Source organism: Pholcus phalangioides, unplaced genomic scaffold (genome assembly GCF_987345545.1).
Source record: "Pholcus phalangioides strain wild (caught in Gottingen) unplaced genomic scaffold, Ppha-v1.0 ptg000001l_1, whole genome shotgun sequence".
Classification (NCBI taxonomy): domain Eukaryota; kingdom Metazoa; phylum Arthropoda; class Arachnida; order Araneae; family Pholcidae; genus Pholcus; species Pholcus phalangioides.
In genome coordinates, this window is record NW_028301594.1 from 5,755,343 (window position 1) to 5,773,479 (window position 18,137).

Sequence of the window (18,137 nt, forward strand, 5' to 3'; positions counted from 1 at the left end):
TGTGTTCATAAATTAAGTTTATTATCATTTTAAGAAAAAACATTAGATAAAAAAAAGTTGCAGCATACTGTATATATAGGCCTTCTCTACTATTACAAAAATATACTAGACCTCACATGCACTTCATAAACATTCATCTGTGGAACTGAGAGCTTTTCAAATCTTTCTTTTGGAACTGGTCTTCATTCAATAATACAGTAGACTCAATAATCCAGCCCAATCAGTAATCCAGCATTTTTTAGGCAGGTTTTCTTCTCTAGCATAGAAGAGGAAAACATCACTGTATGTCTATGCACAGAAGTTTATATTATTTAAATGGAATTTTTCAATTGACTTCCAGTAACATGCCAATTTCAATAATCCTGTACATCCTGGTCTGATATATGCCAGATTAGCAAAAGTCTACTGCACTACCATTCCAAAAAATGAAGCCAGCTTGTTCTCTTAGTCATGCTTAATGACTGACAGACTTGCATTGCAAGGACCAGGGTTTGAACCTCCCACTATTGGTGGTGGTTGGCTGAAGTTGGTTCTCTGTGGTTACCAACTTTGAGGCACAAATGCGAGCCGATCTCCCTGTTAAAATGTCTCACCACAGACAGCAACAGGCCTACAACGGTACAATTATTTGAACATTACACTTCACTCAAAGTTAGAAAAATTGATGGCAGATGACAGCACTATACAGCCACAAACACTTTAAAAACCACTGGTTTATAGTTTTATAGGGTTAAACCAGTGTTATAACAGAATGAGTAAACAAATTACTATGGAGTTTTAGATTTTTATGAAGGAGCTTTGTTACACAGGATCCTCGAAACAAACCATCATAAAGGCAAATATGGAATATATATGGCTTGGAAACGTATCCAAAGATGTTTATTGAATCAATTGAAGGACAGAAAAAAGAAGTGGTAGCATTCTAGAAGCATGCCTTGAAATTCATTGATCTTTTTCGCAATGATTAATTTCATTCAAGAAAAATGTACCCCTACTTGACTAGTAACAAACATGAATGTTCACATCTCAACTTTCAAAAAATAAAAATAATTCATGGAGAAAAAAAGAAACTATCACATCAAATGGTGAACATGGAATTGACAAGAAACTTTGTATATTAGATTATATAAGCATAATGCAATATTAGGTTTCAATAGTTAATATAAAATATAATAGAATTTCTTAAATGATAAAAATTTTACCAGAACGCTCATATTTGTGTATATTAACACACACTCATCATTGAAAATTATTTTTTCACAGCAATTGTTTTAGCTGGTAGCAAGCCATTATATTATATGAAGACTAATCATATCTGTGAGAATACATTAGCTGGGATAATTTGGACCCTATTGTATTAACATCTACAAAATCGAAATTTTTTGTTCATACAGTTTTATGGCATAAATATACACTATGCATGTGCATGCACAAACAAAACAATAGATTCATCATTATCATAAGAATCTTTTCTCACCACCCTAATTTGTCCATCCTAAAATAAAAGCTAGTTCTACTTGAAAGTTACAAAAAAGAAACTAAGTCGATATAAAAAAATATTCAATAACATAGAAAAATAGGAGTATTATAAAATTGATTCATTAGAATTAAACAAAAATAGCGTGAGATACAACAATGTATATATTCACATATATATCTATCTTAAGGCCATCACAATTCTTCCCCATCAAGGAAAGTTGAACCTATAACTTCTTTCACTTGCTGTCTATAATCGGGAACCAAAGCAACAGGGTTACCAACAAGAAATAATTTCTGCAGGTTCTTGCACGATTTCAAGGATTGGATATCGAATGATGAAGCAATAACTTCACTCGAGTTAAGGTTCTGTATGACAATTTAATATCAATTGAAATAATAAAAATAAATCTTCACTTCTTACATGCATACACCACTAGAAATAATTTTATACAAAGCAGTGGTGTGTATTGAATTAGATTCCATATACAGTGCATCTTAAAATGATAAGTTCACCTTTTAAATTGAAAAAAAATCTGGTTGGAAAGACAAATAAAATACATATTACATAAATTTATGTAAAGGGGAAAAATAACATACATTCATACTTGAGAAAACCAAAAAAAAAAAAATTCAGAAATTTTGTTTTGCTGAAGAGGAAACATTTATCGTTCCATTTATAATAAATTTTACTTCAGTTTCAAATACAATATCAATTTAGAAATATTCTTCAGCATGCCTTCAATACATTTCTTGTTTTTCCTGCATGTATATTTTGCAAATTTTTGTACTGGGTAAAATAGCTGTTTTCAATATAACTTTGTATACTTGTTTTACAAGTCTATCCCATACATTTTGAATGGGATTTAAGTCTGGACTACAAGATAGCCAGTATAATGTGGATGGCACTCTCCAGAAGCTATTCTAAAGTAGAATGTGCAGTATGCAAAAGCTCATGGCACAACAATTTCCAGCACAACATTCTGTAGTAAATTGCCATTGGATATAGACCAGAGTTCTGCTGTTTGAAAGAAAGTATGCACAAAAACATTATCTTATTGATACATAAAGAACAGACCCCAATATCTTCTACCCAGTAGAAGAACGTATTGTTCAGGTATTTCTTGATACCCAACAGTGTTTAAATGAGTGTTAAAGAACAATATATATTTTCTCAACCCATCCGAATCCGGTACACATTATAACAGATCCATCTTCAACTTGCCTTTTCGCAAATATTTCTTTGTTGGTGTCATGCCAACAATATTGTCCATCAAAATTACATTTTCCTTCATCTTTTTTCACACTTCTTTCTTAATCACTCATTTTTAACTATCACTTGCTTATACCCCGTCACATTTTCATATCTCCAAAGCTGACAGGACAAAGCGGTTGTGTGCTAATGCTTTAAAAATGAGCACTGAACAAATATGTTAGCCCATAATAAATTTTTTCCATACTCAAAGAGCAAGAGTGGATTTTGGTACATCATATGATGTACAACAATTATATTTTTACTTTACAGATAGTAAAGCAGTCTTGAAAACCAGTTTAACAACTATGCATACAATCTCAGTGAATGGCTTCAGTACTATTTCGACATCATTTAAAATTTGCTTTAGTTCCAAGATAGAACAAAACTGAGGACAGTGGTCATAACTTGTGACAAAAACATTTGCGCAGAAATAACTTAGCGAGAAAGAAGAATTTTCATATTACTTAATAACAAAATAGACTTTTTATTCAAGGGTGTCCCAAAAGTCATTATCATCCTTGGAGAAAACCGTTTAGATGAAAATTAATTCTTTACATTTAAAATCAATAATTTTTGGGATTCATAGATAAGCATTCCTTATCACATACAAACAAACAGAAGGATACAGTTATTTTTTAGTGATAGATGTCTCAAACTTTTCAAATCCTTGATGTCATCACAATTTTCTATTTTGTTATCATCTAAAATTAGTATCTCCATAGATATAAGGTAACACAGTGGTTGTAGTGAAGATAACTTGTTGAAAGACAAGTCCATTTCTGTCACTAGATGGAAATGATCAAAATGGGGCAAAGAGGTAAGGCTAAGGTTTGATAAATTGACTTTTTTAGAATCAATGGGCTGATTTATTATCATATTTTCGATGATTGTCTTGCTTCCTAGGGAAAAAAGAAAAAAAAATGAAACTTTTTACATTGGAAATGCAAGAAATGGTGAACCTTTAAGTGGACTTTTTTTACTAGTGGGACTGAGAACAATGCCCACTTAAGAGATTTAAGAGGGCATTGTTCTTCACAGATTTGCATTGCTGGATAAGTTGATTATCCAGCAATGCAAATCACATTAAAATTGCTTCATTAAATTTGTTTACTGCAAATATAACTTTCTGCACATAAATTTCTACAATAAAAATATTTTTATGAACAAAACTCTGTGTTAGTGCTGAAACAAATTGTGTTAAAATCCTAAAAAAAATAAAAAATTTTTTTAGAGATTTGTAGTTTTTTTTCCTAGGATTAACCATTTGGTGGCTTTTAACATAATATTGCATTCACAACAGAATGGGAGAAATGTAAATTGTTTTTCCCCCTGCTGTCTAGTTGTAATATATATAAAGTAATTTTAAGAATAACAGTTTTTTTTTGTAACAAAATAATCTTGTTCTCATTTTTATTTGCTGGGTATCAAAATACAGTACAGTGTAGAGCTTAAAGCTCAGTCCTAAACATTGAAAAAAAAAAACAATTAAAAATCTCTAATCAAACTACACAAAAAAACCATAAAAAATCGGAAACTTTAATTTGCTTCAGTTTATCATGCATGAAGTATTGAACCTGCAAACAAAGTTAATATTATGATAAAAATAGCATGAACAACTAAATTGTGTGTGAAGCACTTATTTCAGAAACCCCCATAAGTGCAGAATTTCAAATTTTGAGATATTCTAGAAAAACCTTCTAACTTAACTGAAAGCAGATATTTTTACAAAAATATTCCTGAATGTGAAGGACAGTTCTACATATAAAATAGAAACATGATATATTTATTAAGGTTCAGGGGAAGGGGGTAAAATATTTCCAGCCTCTTTAGTTATGGGGTTTCTGCAATAAAATAAATTTACGACACTGTTTTATCATTTTTATGATATAAGTTCAGTTATGGGTAAAAATCAATAAAGCTGACTTTTTAATAACACTGAATTTTATTTTGGTCAATTACAGATGTTTTTCAGAAATAAAATAATCATATCATTTACTATTCTGCATATAGTTAGAATCTTCTTTTATTTCAACTTCAGATGTTGGCCAACTCAAAATCACATTGTAGAATTCAGTAGTCTGTGATATATTTAGCAAGCTTTTGCAAATCATCAATTATTGTCTTGTTGATTACAAATATTTTTCCAGTACGGTAGGCTTTTGTAGTTGGTGGTTCAGGAGGGCGAGTGGTCGAAACAAGATCTTTTATCAAACTTTTATAGTGTAATCCTGGCCTTTCTCATAGAAAATGTTGACGTAGTCAAGCCATTAATGAATGTCTTGGTTTTCACTTTTTCAAGTAAACGCCATTGCTGAAGACAAAATGTTTGTAAATAGATATTTTAAATGGGATTCTTTTTCTCCTTTGAATGCTCCTTTCTGACGTTTTATCAGAGTTGACGGTTTTCTTGCATGAGCATGGCCACTACTTTTTAAAGATACTTGTCTTGTATGTTTTTGCTTTCCACACATTAAGAAGAAATTATTCCAAATTTCCCTCAGGACTTCTTTGGTGACAAGTTTGAAACACTTGGTGGAACATTTGCAATCGATTTTGTCAAAAAGAGTTTTCTGAGTGATTGTCTTACCTTTACAAGCTGCACATTCTTTGCTCTAAACTATAGTGATTTGTATATTATATTACGTTTGTGCATGCCTAGATAAATGACACCTTTTCCCCCCTTTTCTTGAGTGCTTCCATGTCAGATTGTGATTCACTAGACACTTTTTTTTTCAAACCTTGATAATAAAGAAGGGAAAATAATCACTAGACACCCCCCCCCCCAAAACAAATGTTATAAAACCCACCAACGATGTCAGTGCTGCCAACAGTTAAAAGTTTTTAGAGCAGAAATCCCCTAAATGATGTCACTTTTTCTAGTAGGGTTTCTGCACTAAACGAATATTTCAGGGACGCAAAGTGGGGATATACAAAACTTTTTCAGTAGGTATCTGCATCAAATGAAGCATCAACCAATCAAGTAAAATAAATCAGTATTAATTCGATTTCGAATTTTTTGTCAATATGGGGTTTCTGAAATAATCACTTTAATTAGAAATTAAACAAAGAATTCAAACAAGCAAGCCAAAAAAACTACGTAAAAAGAATGAAAACAATGTACAGGAACTCACGCAAGTCATAGTAATAATTGGCTCGCATTTCATCAACTTTTACCAAGGAATCTAAATGTCCACAAATTTCATTATGATACAACTTGCTGTCAAGAGCTTTCATTAGAAGCATGCAAGTAAATATGGTCCCTGCAAAAAAATTTTCTTTCATTATCATTTCAATGGAAAGAATTAGATAATCATAACATGAATAAGAACAAAACCAATGAACCTTCTGCTCACTGAACAAAAATATTTTTCACATAAACATGAATAAATTTAAAATCATAATGCTCATACTATAATATACATATTAGCTTGCTCAAAATTCAATAATAGGTGCTAAGTAACATTTTTAAGACATATAAAGGAATATTTTAATCTGATTTTTCTTTTTGATTCTCACATTTGTTATCAGGTTCCATTTCATATAACTGCTTGCAAGATTCCAATTCTTTTTCAAGTACCTCTTTGGTTGCAGAGCTAATTTCATTTCTGAAAATTCATCAAATACACTTCACATTATTGAACTGTAATGAGGGGAAGGAGAAAATATATGAGACAAATGTGATAAAACAAACTTAAAAATTGGTATCAATGTGTTTTAAAAAATTTAATGCATCAAAAAACAATTAATAATTATCAAGAGTAAGCGCAAATGCAAATATATTATGTAAGCAAACAATTTCATATTTATAATGGCATGAAAAAAAATAAATTCTTGTAAGAAAAGAAAAATAAAAGTTAAGTTAGAAGTTATAAAAATGAGAAAAACATAAATGGACATTAAAAATATCTCTACATATACAGATCTGTATGTGTGTATATATATATATAAAATCTGTGGTAAGTAAAACAGTAAGTTGTGTAAGTTCAAAGACAAAGACTGCTGCATCAAAAGTGTGATGACTTTTCCCCCTCCAGTTCTAAAATTAGTTAAATTGTTTAAAGTGGTTATAACAGAAGGAGCAAAATACCCAAATGAGTGTTACAATGTAGCGTAACAAAATGAATGTTAATGTATTTTATTTACAAGAATGTGGAAACTGTGTATATAGATCATTAATCTGTGTACATAATTTATTCTTTATTATGGCCACTTAATTTATAGTTTTTAAAATCCATAGGATTGACCTTTGTGAGTTTACAAGAATGTTTCTGAACAAGAGGTGGTAAACTGGCATAAGTTTCACTGTAAAGCAGATAGAAACACAAATTACTTGATTAGAGATTTTTAATGCAATACTATTGCCGCAAACGTTTATTTACATATATATATATGTTATGTTAAAATATGACAACACAAAGTCCTGTAAGTATAAGAAAAATACACCTAAACAATTCAAAATTGCAAAATACACTCACGAGAACATACTGATAGAGCTTCCAGAGGAATGAATTTTATCTACTATGCAAGTGCGATAGACCTCTTGGCTGCCTTTTACAGCTTCTAAACATATTTCAGCTTCTCCATCAGAACAACATATACCAGAAGGAATTTTACATGTCTGCAGAACAATTTAATATATGATTGAACAAATGTAAATGCATCTACAAAACAATTTTTTTTTGAAGGAACTGTGATTTCATAAAGGTTTGAACTGCCAAGTTCTACAGCTACACTAAAAAAAACTAGCGCTAGTTCATACTGACCCATAATGTGGATGTACCTGAACTTCCGCCAATAGGCATCCACACAGCATCAACTTTGGAACCCTTGAATTTTAAAGTGAGAAAGCAGTCGTGGTCAACCTGAACAGACACAAAACAGTAATTGATACCAAAATTTCGAAAAATGCAGATGCTTTCTTGACTAGCGACTTAAAAAGATAGAGCTAGAACTAATCAATATTTTTTAAAATTTAGAGGAATGATGCTATGAAAAACATTTTCATAAGTATGTTCTAATTAAAATCTAATTTGTATTATTAATATTGAAGTTATCCACTTGTTTCAAACTGTCATTTGTTATGGGCACCTTTTTCTCAGCCACCTCGCTGGGCATTTTGCCTGTTGTGGTGTTGTATTTGTATTTGCTGCCATTGCTTCCAATCAGCTCTTGTGTATGTTAAATATTACCACAGTGCAGCAAAATGATTAACCCATTCAAACTTGATTTGTTTTATTTCAGTCACCCTAAAATATTTTGCCTTCTAAAAATGCATTGTAGTTGTTTTTACTGTAAAACATGTTTTTCATCTTCCCCGCCCTCCAATTAATCACCCGTCATTGGGAGGAGTTAGCTCTTGTTCAAGGTTAGATAAGAGAAAAATAGAGAAATATATGCTCAGTATAAATAAAAAGAAAAAGTATTTCTCTTCCTAGAAAGCCATACACGTCATGGCAGGTGTTTTTGTATCATAGTGAGGGGAAAAAAGCACTGGGCGAAGTAAATTTTCTTGTTGTGTGAGGGAAGCAGTTATCAGTTTGCAATTGCGGGAGAGGGAATTCTCTTCCTCAAAATAGGTGGCAATTTATGAAGGTTTTACAATTTCAAATGTGGCAGATATAAAGCCAATCAAGAAAATTTAAAAAAACCACTTAAAGGGTTGATGGCCAATCCGCAACCATTTGAAACATAAAATTATTTCTAAAAAAATAAGTTTCAAGAAATTACCTTCACTGGGCAGGATAAAAGAACTGTCAGAAGTCTTGTTTCTTTGCTCGCTGCTAAACTGAGAACATCAAATCTATCATTGCCTGTAAAGAATTTATCAATATAGTCATGTCGATAAATACTCAAACTGATAGAGAAAACACAATATAATAATAGCCTTTTTTTTCTTTGTAACAGTAAATTTTTGCTAATATATCCTATTCATCATAAATTATGATATACATATATATATATAACATTATGAGTTGTTTTACACATAATTTCTGGAAACACATGATGTGAATGATTTTGCAATAACTCTGCCCAAATATTTAATGTTCCCAACAGTTCATTTATGAAATTTATGATAAAGTGTCTAATTTAACTTTCTCCCATCCCTATTGAGTTAAAACCAATGCTGCTTTGAAAACAGTCACCTGATTTTTTTTTTCGGGGGATGGACATAGATACATAACTCTAGTTCATGTGTCAATTACCAAGGGCACTGATTTATAGTCAAGACTAGCTTATGATTAAGAATGAAAATAGTGCACTTGCCTCTTCCTAGAAGCCATCTGTGATAAAACCAAACACTCTGATCATTGGGATCAGTAAAGGCTGCATTTTGCACTGTTTCATATTCTGGAAATGAATAAAAATAATACAGATTATTAATTCATAACAGATGAATAAAAATAAATAATAGAAATGAAATACAATTTCAAAACAGTCAAACACTGATTTGACAAATCACGCAAAACTAATATTTCTACTCATTAAATAAAAAAAATATTATATTGGCATTGAGATAATACAAATATTCGCACAGAGACTTATAAATAAATTTGTCTTGAGGAATAACCAAGGAATTTGTTAAATCAGAGTTTGTTATATTGAGGTCCAACTGTATATACATCAAAAAACATTTTAAATCATGTATGAACTATGGAAATTATTCTTTTTTTTCTGCAATGACATTTATTGTCATGGTCGGCTGAAGTTGGTTTTCTGTGGTTCCCAACTTCAAGGCGCAAATGCGAGCCGAACTCCCCATTAAAAAGTCTCGCCACAGAGAGCAACAGTCCTACAACGATAAATCATTCAATCATAACACTTCACTCATAGTTAGAAAAAATAGTGGCAGATGGCAGCACTACACATAACAAGCATTACAGAGAAACAACAAAAAACTTCACGTCAGGTTTCACTACACGTACACGCATATTCCCGCATGTACCGATTCGTTGGGGGTTCCGCGGGGGGGGGGGGGGTGGGCGGGGTGCATGTGTGGTGTAGCAGTAGTAGGTAGGGCCTCCAAAAAATGGCTCGGGGATCCATGATGTTCTTAAGTCAGCCACCTCGTTGGGCAATTTGCCTGTTGTAGCGTTGTATTTGTATTTGTATAATCAAGAGGAAAAGGCTATTTTAATGTGATCACTAAATGCCTTGGTCTATTTTTTTTTTAAGTTAAACTATAAAAACAATATTTTATAGTTTATAGGTTCTCAAACTTTTGTCTCTCACAACTGGTTAGCATCTAACCATGGCTGTCCACAATAGTCTTCAAAGCACCAAACTGGCATCGATATCAACAGCTCCCCTAGAAGCTGTGATGCACAATTTGAGCCCTACTGACTAAAACTTTTATAGAGCTGTTTTAGACGATTATTTAAAAATAAATCAACCATTTAGTACCGATTATACATTATACAAATACAAATACAACGCCACAACAGGCAGATTGCCCAACGAGGTGGCTGACTTAAGAACATCATGGAACCCCGAGCCATTTTTTGGAGGCCCTACCTACTACTGCTACACCACACATGCAAACCACACCCACCGAACCCCCAACGAATCGGTACATGCAGGAAAATGCGTGTACGTGTAGTGAAACCTGACGTGAAGTTTTTTTGTTTCTCTGTAATGCTTGTTATGTGTAGTGCTGCCATCTGCCACCAGTTTTTCTAACTATGAGTGAAGTGTTATGATTGAATGATTTATCGTTGCAGGACTGTTGCTCTCTGTGGCGAGACTATTTTAACGGGGAGATCGGCTCGCATTTGCGCCTTGAAGTTGGGAACCACAGAAAACCAACTTCAGCCGACCACCACTGTGGGGTTCGAACCCGGATCCTCGCATCGCGAGTCCGTCACTATAACCACTCGACCACCACAGCGGCTAATTTATATCAATCATATTTCTTTTGCAATTTACAATATACAATAATTTAATTCAATTATGAAACATTGAAATTAACCTTTTAAAAGAGTTTGTTCATCTACAGCAATATGTGTTGGACCAGGATGTACAATGGGTAATAGAGTGCTTCTATAATGCCAAGCAGAATAGTTAGAAAAATTCTTCTCTATCAGTTGGGAAGTGAACTCCAATTCTTCCCTTGAATCAACATGGCATTTCTTGATGACCTGTCTTCTGTAATCCCAGCAATGAACTGAAATTGCAGCACAGAGCTGATATATATTGCTTATACAAAAAACACAAATAGGATAGAATAGATGTACAAAACTAACCTATATCTACCTATATGACTATTTTAAAGAAAGAAATAGAATGCATAGCAGCTGATAAGCTGAAATAACAATGCACAAGACGAGTTTATATTTTTAGTTGCAATTCCCTGCACATGACCCATGGGCTACCCTTTAAAATAAAATTATATTATTGGTGAATTAAATTTACGTATGCTGTGATTATAGTTTGATGAGGAATACAGTAGATTATTATCTCAGAGTAGCTGAATTTTCATATATACAAATTACATGCAGGAAATTGCATTACTTAAAATACCAAAAAAAGAAAAATTTCAAAGTGGATGCGGATAATGTCCAAGTAATATTTCTTTTAACAAAGAAGGTTGTTAATTTTCATTGCATTCATTGAGAAGATAATCACATGCTTATGTAGAAAAGTGCCTAATAGTCATCTCTATGTTCGCAATTCGACCTTTCCAAATGTGAATACATGGAATTGCTGGATGTAATTTTCTACTAGTTACTTCATGTCTGGCTGCATCTGCGCTTGTTAATGTTGTCTGTGTGTTTGATTAACACTGAATTTCACAAAAAACTTGATTTGCATCTATAGTGATTACTGTTGTTTTGAGTGAAATAATAAAAAGTTTAAGAATGGGCATAAAAAAAATAAGTGAACAGAGGAACAACTTGGGAAGGAAGCAACATGGGTGGAGATACAGGGCCCCCCCCCCTCCCAGTGTCAAAGGTGGAGTAGACTGATCTAATGTACATATGAATTGACATCATCATCTTTGTGCTCCCCCAGCAATAATGACTGCGCCCCCAGACTTCCAAGTCTATCTCCGCCTATGGGAAGCACACTTGGTTAAGCATAGAAAATAAATCAGAGATAAAGCACTACTGAAAAGATGAAACAATTAGAGATGTAGCTCAAGAGTGTAGTTGTTCTTAAGTCAATTATGGCAGCTTTCTGACAGCAGATAGGGAAGATTATGGGAGTTGAGGTGTTTGTTCGAACAATGAAGAACTCCTGCAATAATATATCTTTAATCAATGGAGGGATGGAAAAACTGCTCATTACTTGTATCAAAGAAGGAGAGGTGAAAGAAAATTCAGTTACCCAGACAATGATCTTGGATAAATCTAGGCTAATTTCGAAAACCATTGCAGAAAACATATGCACCTTACATCAAACTGAGAAATCCAAAGCAAATAAAGACTGTTTTTACCTTTTTACTGATTGGAAGAGTGGGGGGTATAATAGGTATCCATAGTGATGGTCTGGACAATGAGAGAAACCACTAGAGCAAATAAATAGACTGCAGAAATGTTAGTGCTAAATTTTAAAATGTAATTACGAAGACTTGATCTATTTAAATTTGTTCAGTTACTTACTCATCTCTGAGCAAAGAGGAGATGGAAAAAGATGAAAAATGATAAGGAAAAACCCCTTCTAATATCTAAGGCTCAAAAAATTATATGTATTATTGTATACACATGTACAGCAGAACATTTTGTGAACATTGAACACATGGAGATAGACCAGAGTTGTGCTCTGATTGAAAGAAAGAAAAAGAAGTGCATTTTGCTGCTCCATTCTCTTGGACTTATACAGAAAAATCATTCCCCAATTCACTATTAGGTCAAAGACAGATTAGTGCCAAATAGGAGCAGCACTGCATAGCTAAATGCTGTGCCTGGTTGTTGTTGTCTATACTTTAAGAACGAATATAAAAAGAAATGAACACAGGAAAAATTTTGAAAAGAAGCACACTTGATTAAGCATAGAGAACAAGGAAAGAAGTACAGTGATATCTCAGCTACCAAAGATAATTCGTTCCAGAATCAGGGGTTCATTAGCTTAGACACAATTTTCACAGGTTTCAATGGAAAATCGTTTAATTTCTTCCAGATGTGGCTCAAAATTTAAGGATGCATTTTTTAAAGCACTGAGGAGCACTATAAAAAAATACAAAAAAAAACTGACTGAAGGATAGCATGAACAGCTCATAAAGTTGATAAACGAGAATTTATAGGAAGATGGAATACTGAAGATCTTTTAATTTTACACTATGTACACAGCCAACACACAGTGGACATTGACATACCAGGTCTTGACAAGACTCAGTCAAGTCTGTAGGTGTCCATTTGCGATTTGGTCAGCTCCTCATTTCTGTGTCTAATACATGCAGATGGAAAAATAAGCTCCTAGAATGCCCAAACTGTTCAGTTTGATGCTAAGTGTTTTGCACTGAAAGAACATGTCCTCTGAAAACATAAGCCCTCTTTTTTTCCTTCTCTCTAATGCATTTTCTATCATTTTATGTGAAATAATTAAAAACTTTCAGAAACAGAAGTGAAGATACATTTGGAAAAAGATTCAAAGGTGGACATGAATTAATCAAGCTCAAATGACAGTAATTCTGATGACAACTGGCATGAAAATTCAGCTCAAAATGTGGCTGTGTTGTATGAGTGTGTGCATCCATATCAATGGAAATGTTTATTAGCAGAATCCATTTTCATCAGCTGAGGCAGAAAAATCAAGAAAAAAAACGTTTTCGTAGAAAAATTCATAAACTGAAACATTTGGTAGCCAAGGTATCACTATATGCATATCTGAGATTAAAATGCGAATCTATTAAATCCAAAATTAATTAAATTAAAAATATTTTACTTCATTGGGTTTAGTTAAATTTTTTCCTATTTATGAATAAGAATGACTTTCATTCATATTTCAATAATAATATTATTATTAAACGGTAAAATCACAATACAATTATAAAAAAAAGAAAATATATACATACAATTCCGTTCATCCATAGAAAGAAACATATTGCATAATTTCAGTTCTTGATCCCAGTCCTGACCTGGGAAAAATTCCATAGACCAGAATCTGTGGTTCCAAGCCCAATACGACTTTGGATTCTTCTTTAGACAAGTCTGGGTCAACATTAATTCATTTGCACCCATTTTACTTGAATCCTCTTGTGATCTGTATTTACATATAACAGAAAACATAACCACTACAGATAACAACCTTGTAATTAAATGAGCATTTTTTTACCAAAACGACAAGACAGGCAAAAAACATGAAAAAAAAACCTCTCCCCATTCAAAATGGGCATATGGTGAAGTCTTCCCTTCACGTATTTTTCTGATACTATTATTGATTGGATATTGTTATCAATTGAGGCCCAATGTAATCACATTAAATGTGCTGTGTACTGTATATAAAAACAAGGGATATATTTCTTACTTTTCATCATTCAAAGCAATTAAAACTTCCCTCCTGAAGTTCCACAATGAATAAAAATCGGGATTTTTAGCAAGAAATTCTCCAGTAAGGGACAAAGCTTCTTCATCGTGTTCTTTTCTTTCTCTCTGAAACAAGAGTTACAGTATGATTTATCGTATAGAAAAATATGCATTCACATGGTGTGAATTTAATTTTCAAACACAGTGACACCTTTATTAAAGGTAACCTTGCAAATGTGTGATCACCCTATTGCTGTATAATCCTTTCGTACAGACTTTTTTTCTGTCCAACCACTGTCTGCAGGTATTACTATATATGAAAGTGGCTCCCTTGCCTATTTGTGGCACATCTGCAGCAGAATGACTAACTCTATTCTCTATTATTATCTAAACTATTCTCCCCAGAATAGTTTAGCCGATATTGTGCATTCACAAAAGAACCACTTGAAAGCATAAATAGGCTCACACATCAATATTTTCAGCTCAATGCAACACTCCTCACAAAGGTTAACAATGCCCCTAGGAGCAGAGACATACACTTAAAAGAAGCACTGGTACATGAAGTGTGTGTTCAAAAAAAGAAACTAGTCTTAAAATAGTCTATTGATGAATTGATGCTCAGTTTTCTGATTACTAGCGATGTGTGGACAGTGCCTTCTTAACAGCATCATAGGCCACGAGGCCAAGTGATTTTTCTGAGGCCCTACCTGGTAAATCCTAGAAAATTTCAACCGGATCTTATTTTTGTGAGGCCCTTCTTCTCTTGAGGTGCCCGGGTGGGCCCATGCATTAAGCTGACACTGTGCGTGGAAGGATTATTTAAATGCCTTTGTTACAATTTTATATAGTTAAGTTTCTAATCTAATTCTATTACATGAAGTAGTGTTTATTGCTCTGGTGTAGTTCATTGTAAAATAAAAAAAAGATTCTCAAAGAGTAATACCATCGAGTCAAATTTTAGAGCTCCCTGATGTAGGCATATACGCTTAGTTTTTCAGTCAAAATTATATGAATTATTTCAAACAAGTTTCAAGTTTTTGCTATACACAGTATATCGTAATATATCGTGAGTATATCGTAAATGACAAAGTTGTTTTCTCAACTTAAAAATACCTATAAATGCAAAAATCACAAAAACCATATAAAAGTTGCTACCAGCATTAAAATAACAACACACACACACACACTCGGCAAACTACAAGAAATTTTCTAATTGAATACCTTTTCAAAAATTTTCGCAGTTCCTGCTTTGAAGATCTTCAATTTCTTCTCCTGTTCTAATTTCTTTGCAGCCTCTTGCTCTGCAGTTGTTTTAATTTTCAGTCGATTGTGCTACAAAAATTAGGATATTATTAATGAATAAAAGAAATCACATTAATTTTCTTCATAACATGTCCGATTTTTCAATATGTGCCCATATACAGTAATATTTGGTTGATAATAGAGCTTACCACCCCTGTATCAGCCAGCAGAACATATAATGCGAGGAAGGGGAAGACCCTGAATTTTTCAATGCTGGCGCCTGATATTTTTTTGTGATAAAAGGAAAATAAAACAATACTTTTTTTGACCTTTTCAATGAAAGCTTGAAAACTAGAAATGACCATAGCTTTTTAAATGTTTTTCCAGAGGTCATTGCCATAGAAAATGATTCAAAGTAGAGATTTAGGTTTTACCTTTTGCAAATAAAAGGACATTTGAAACATGTGTACATATGCTTACTTGCTTTGACTATGGAATATTAAATAAATAAGACTCACACTTGCTTTTTTTTCTTTTCACTTCTTTCCCTCCTATCATGCATCAAATGCAGCGCTACAGCCTCTGCTATACTAAATCTGTGAGATACGATGTCAAGTTTCTTTGATGGTGGAATGTTCCAGGTTGGACGTTCATTTAGTGTGTGGCGGCACTGTTGGCAAGCATGCATATATGTGGGCAATGCTAATATTGTGTATCTGTCATCTTATTCTCAAATGTGCACCTTTTTTTATGTCTCTTCCGCTGTTCAAAAGAAAGCTTTAGTTTCTTGTACAGTCAAGTTGTTATTTTCTATGTGTCTGTGTATTTGTTTTTTTATGTGCAACGTACAATGTCTAACTTCAAATAAAAACTTTATATTTAACCGTTCTCTCGATTTTAGATATGGAGTTAGAACCGAAACACCTACGAGTGTGAATTACTTGACTCACAATGAAATATTTTTTGACATCTGCACATATTGATGGGAAATTTCAGTGAACTCCTCAAGGAAAACACGTAGCATGCGAATGTAGGCACACCTTCATGGCTAGCATTAGTAAAGAAGGGGGTTTGAGCTAAATAAAGCAGGGCAATTATTATCCATTATATCAAGTATATATCAATCTTCACTTGAAAAGTAGATAATACATCAAGATCTGAAGTTCAAGGAGGGGAAAATCAAAGAAAATTAGATCGGTTTTGAAAATAGCTTTTCGGTTTTGAAAAGAATTTTTTTTACTGAATATGTAATGGGGCAAGTATATGTACCTCCACCTGTTCATTAAGACAGATTTTAAACAATATTCATACAGCAGAGTCTTGATAATTCAATTCTGGAAAGTTTGAGGTTCCGGATAATCTGAGGTGGCCTAGAATTTTTTTAAATTCCTTCACAAAACGCTCTACGTATTTCTATTAAAGAATGCAAGTGATTTAAGCTTTAAGGGGTCTTGATCTCAAGTCTTTGGTAGACTCCCCACCCAGGACTTTCTACAGTAAGTTTATAGAGTAAAAATAAATAAAATTCATATTGGGGCCAAAGTAATATGAGAGCCCCCCCCCCCCCCCATCAGCTTCATTTATAAAAAAGCATCAGTTTTAGGAGATCTAGTAGTGGCTCCTAGGGTGCCCAAAAGCAGAATGTTTAGCACTGTTCTGCGACAAGCACTCAGCTGACTAAAAATTTACTGTGGTAAAAATCCCCATACATGCAATAGTGTTTTTTGCACTTTTTCTTAAAATTCTTCCAAATTGTTCTGCAGTAGTGCTAATTGTTCTGTGACATACGTCACAGTTTTGGCACATTCCCCTTTCGGGCTAGGGTGTCGCCAACCTCTGTAGGGTGCACAGTGAAGAGTTGGTGTAGTGTAGGGGTCTCGAACTGCAGGCAACATTTGACGTTTTACCCACGCTTGCAGATCACCAATCCATACCACACACATTATCAAAGAACTTGGTAAGCCACACGTATCCAGAGGGCCATGCTTTGAAGAACCCTGGTGTAGCGATTTGTGCTTGTTCAGTGTTTCGAAGTGTGATTCTTTTTTTCTAAACTATTCTGGGGAGCAGCGGATGGAAAACGTTTGAGAACTATTGAACTAAGCCGTTTTTAAAACAACTACGTAAAAGGGTAAGCTGATTTATATTGGTTTTTTTTTTGGGGGGGGGGAAGAATGATTTTTTCAGTAATCCGAGATAGCCTCAGTCCCATTCACGGGCTATCGAGACTATACTGTATTACACGAAATAATTAAAGTAACGTAAAACAAGAAAAAAAAATCCGAATCAATAAAAATATGCGTACCGAAACTCCCTCGAAAATCAATTACAGTAAGACCTCGCTACAACGATACTCAGTATAACGATAAATCCCTCAACAACGAAATTTTTCTTGGTCTTTGAAGTATCGCTATATCGAAGTTTCACAGTAATATAATCCTATGACACAGAAACTAATTTATTGATATTTCTTTAAAAAAAATTATTGAATTATTATCTTTCAAATATAAAAATTTTAATAATCAACATCTCAATTACCATATTCACCAAGATTATTAAATGAACTATCGGTGATAAGAAGTGAAGAGTTTACAACTGATCAGTCGCTCAGCTCAGATTGCACTCACTGATACACACACAGGAGGTCTGAACAGTAATGTAAACACAAACAGCTCGAGTTGAAAGATCAAGGAGTCGATGTT

At 33.3% G+C, this 18,137-nt stretch overlaps 1 protein-coding gene across 1 annotated transcript; it reads right to left on the bottom strand.

Moving 5' to 3' along the window:
* RabGGTa (Rab geranylgeranyltransferase subunit alpha) lies at positions 1-18,108 on the bottom strand. Its single transcript, XM_089243290.1, has 13 exons — positions 17,974-18,108; positions 15,415-15,525; positions 14,195-14,319; positions 13,743-13,930; positions 10,698-10,892; positions 8,996-9,079; positions 8,459-8,541; positions 7,495-7,593; positions 7,207-7,349; positions 6,248-6,336; positions 5,863-5,991; positions 3,358-3,630; positions 1-1,826 (listed from the first exon to the last, which is right to left on the bottom strand). Exons 1-13 carry the CDS (start codon positions 17,974-17,976, stop codon positions 1,672-1,674), a joined length of 1,677 nt encoding a protein of 558 aa, XP_089099416.1. The 5' UTR covers positions 17,977-18,108; the 3' UTR covers positions 1-1,671.
* Positions 18,109-18,137: the final 29 nt, after the last annotated feature.

What these genes read in the sequence shown, in the direction of transcription:
- RabGGTa (XM_089243290.1), bottom strand. An exon ending in TTCTATGGATGAACGGAATT is followed by an intron (nt 10,893 to 13,742) that starts GTATGTATATAT and finishes CTGCAATTTCAG; the next exon opens with TTCATTGCTGGGATTACAGA. An exon ending in CAATTATTACTATGACTTGC is followed by an intron (nt 3,631 to 5,862) that starts GTGAGTTCCTGT and finishes TTTTTTCCCTAG; the next exon opens with GAAGCAAGACAATCATCGAA.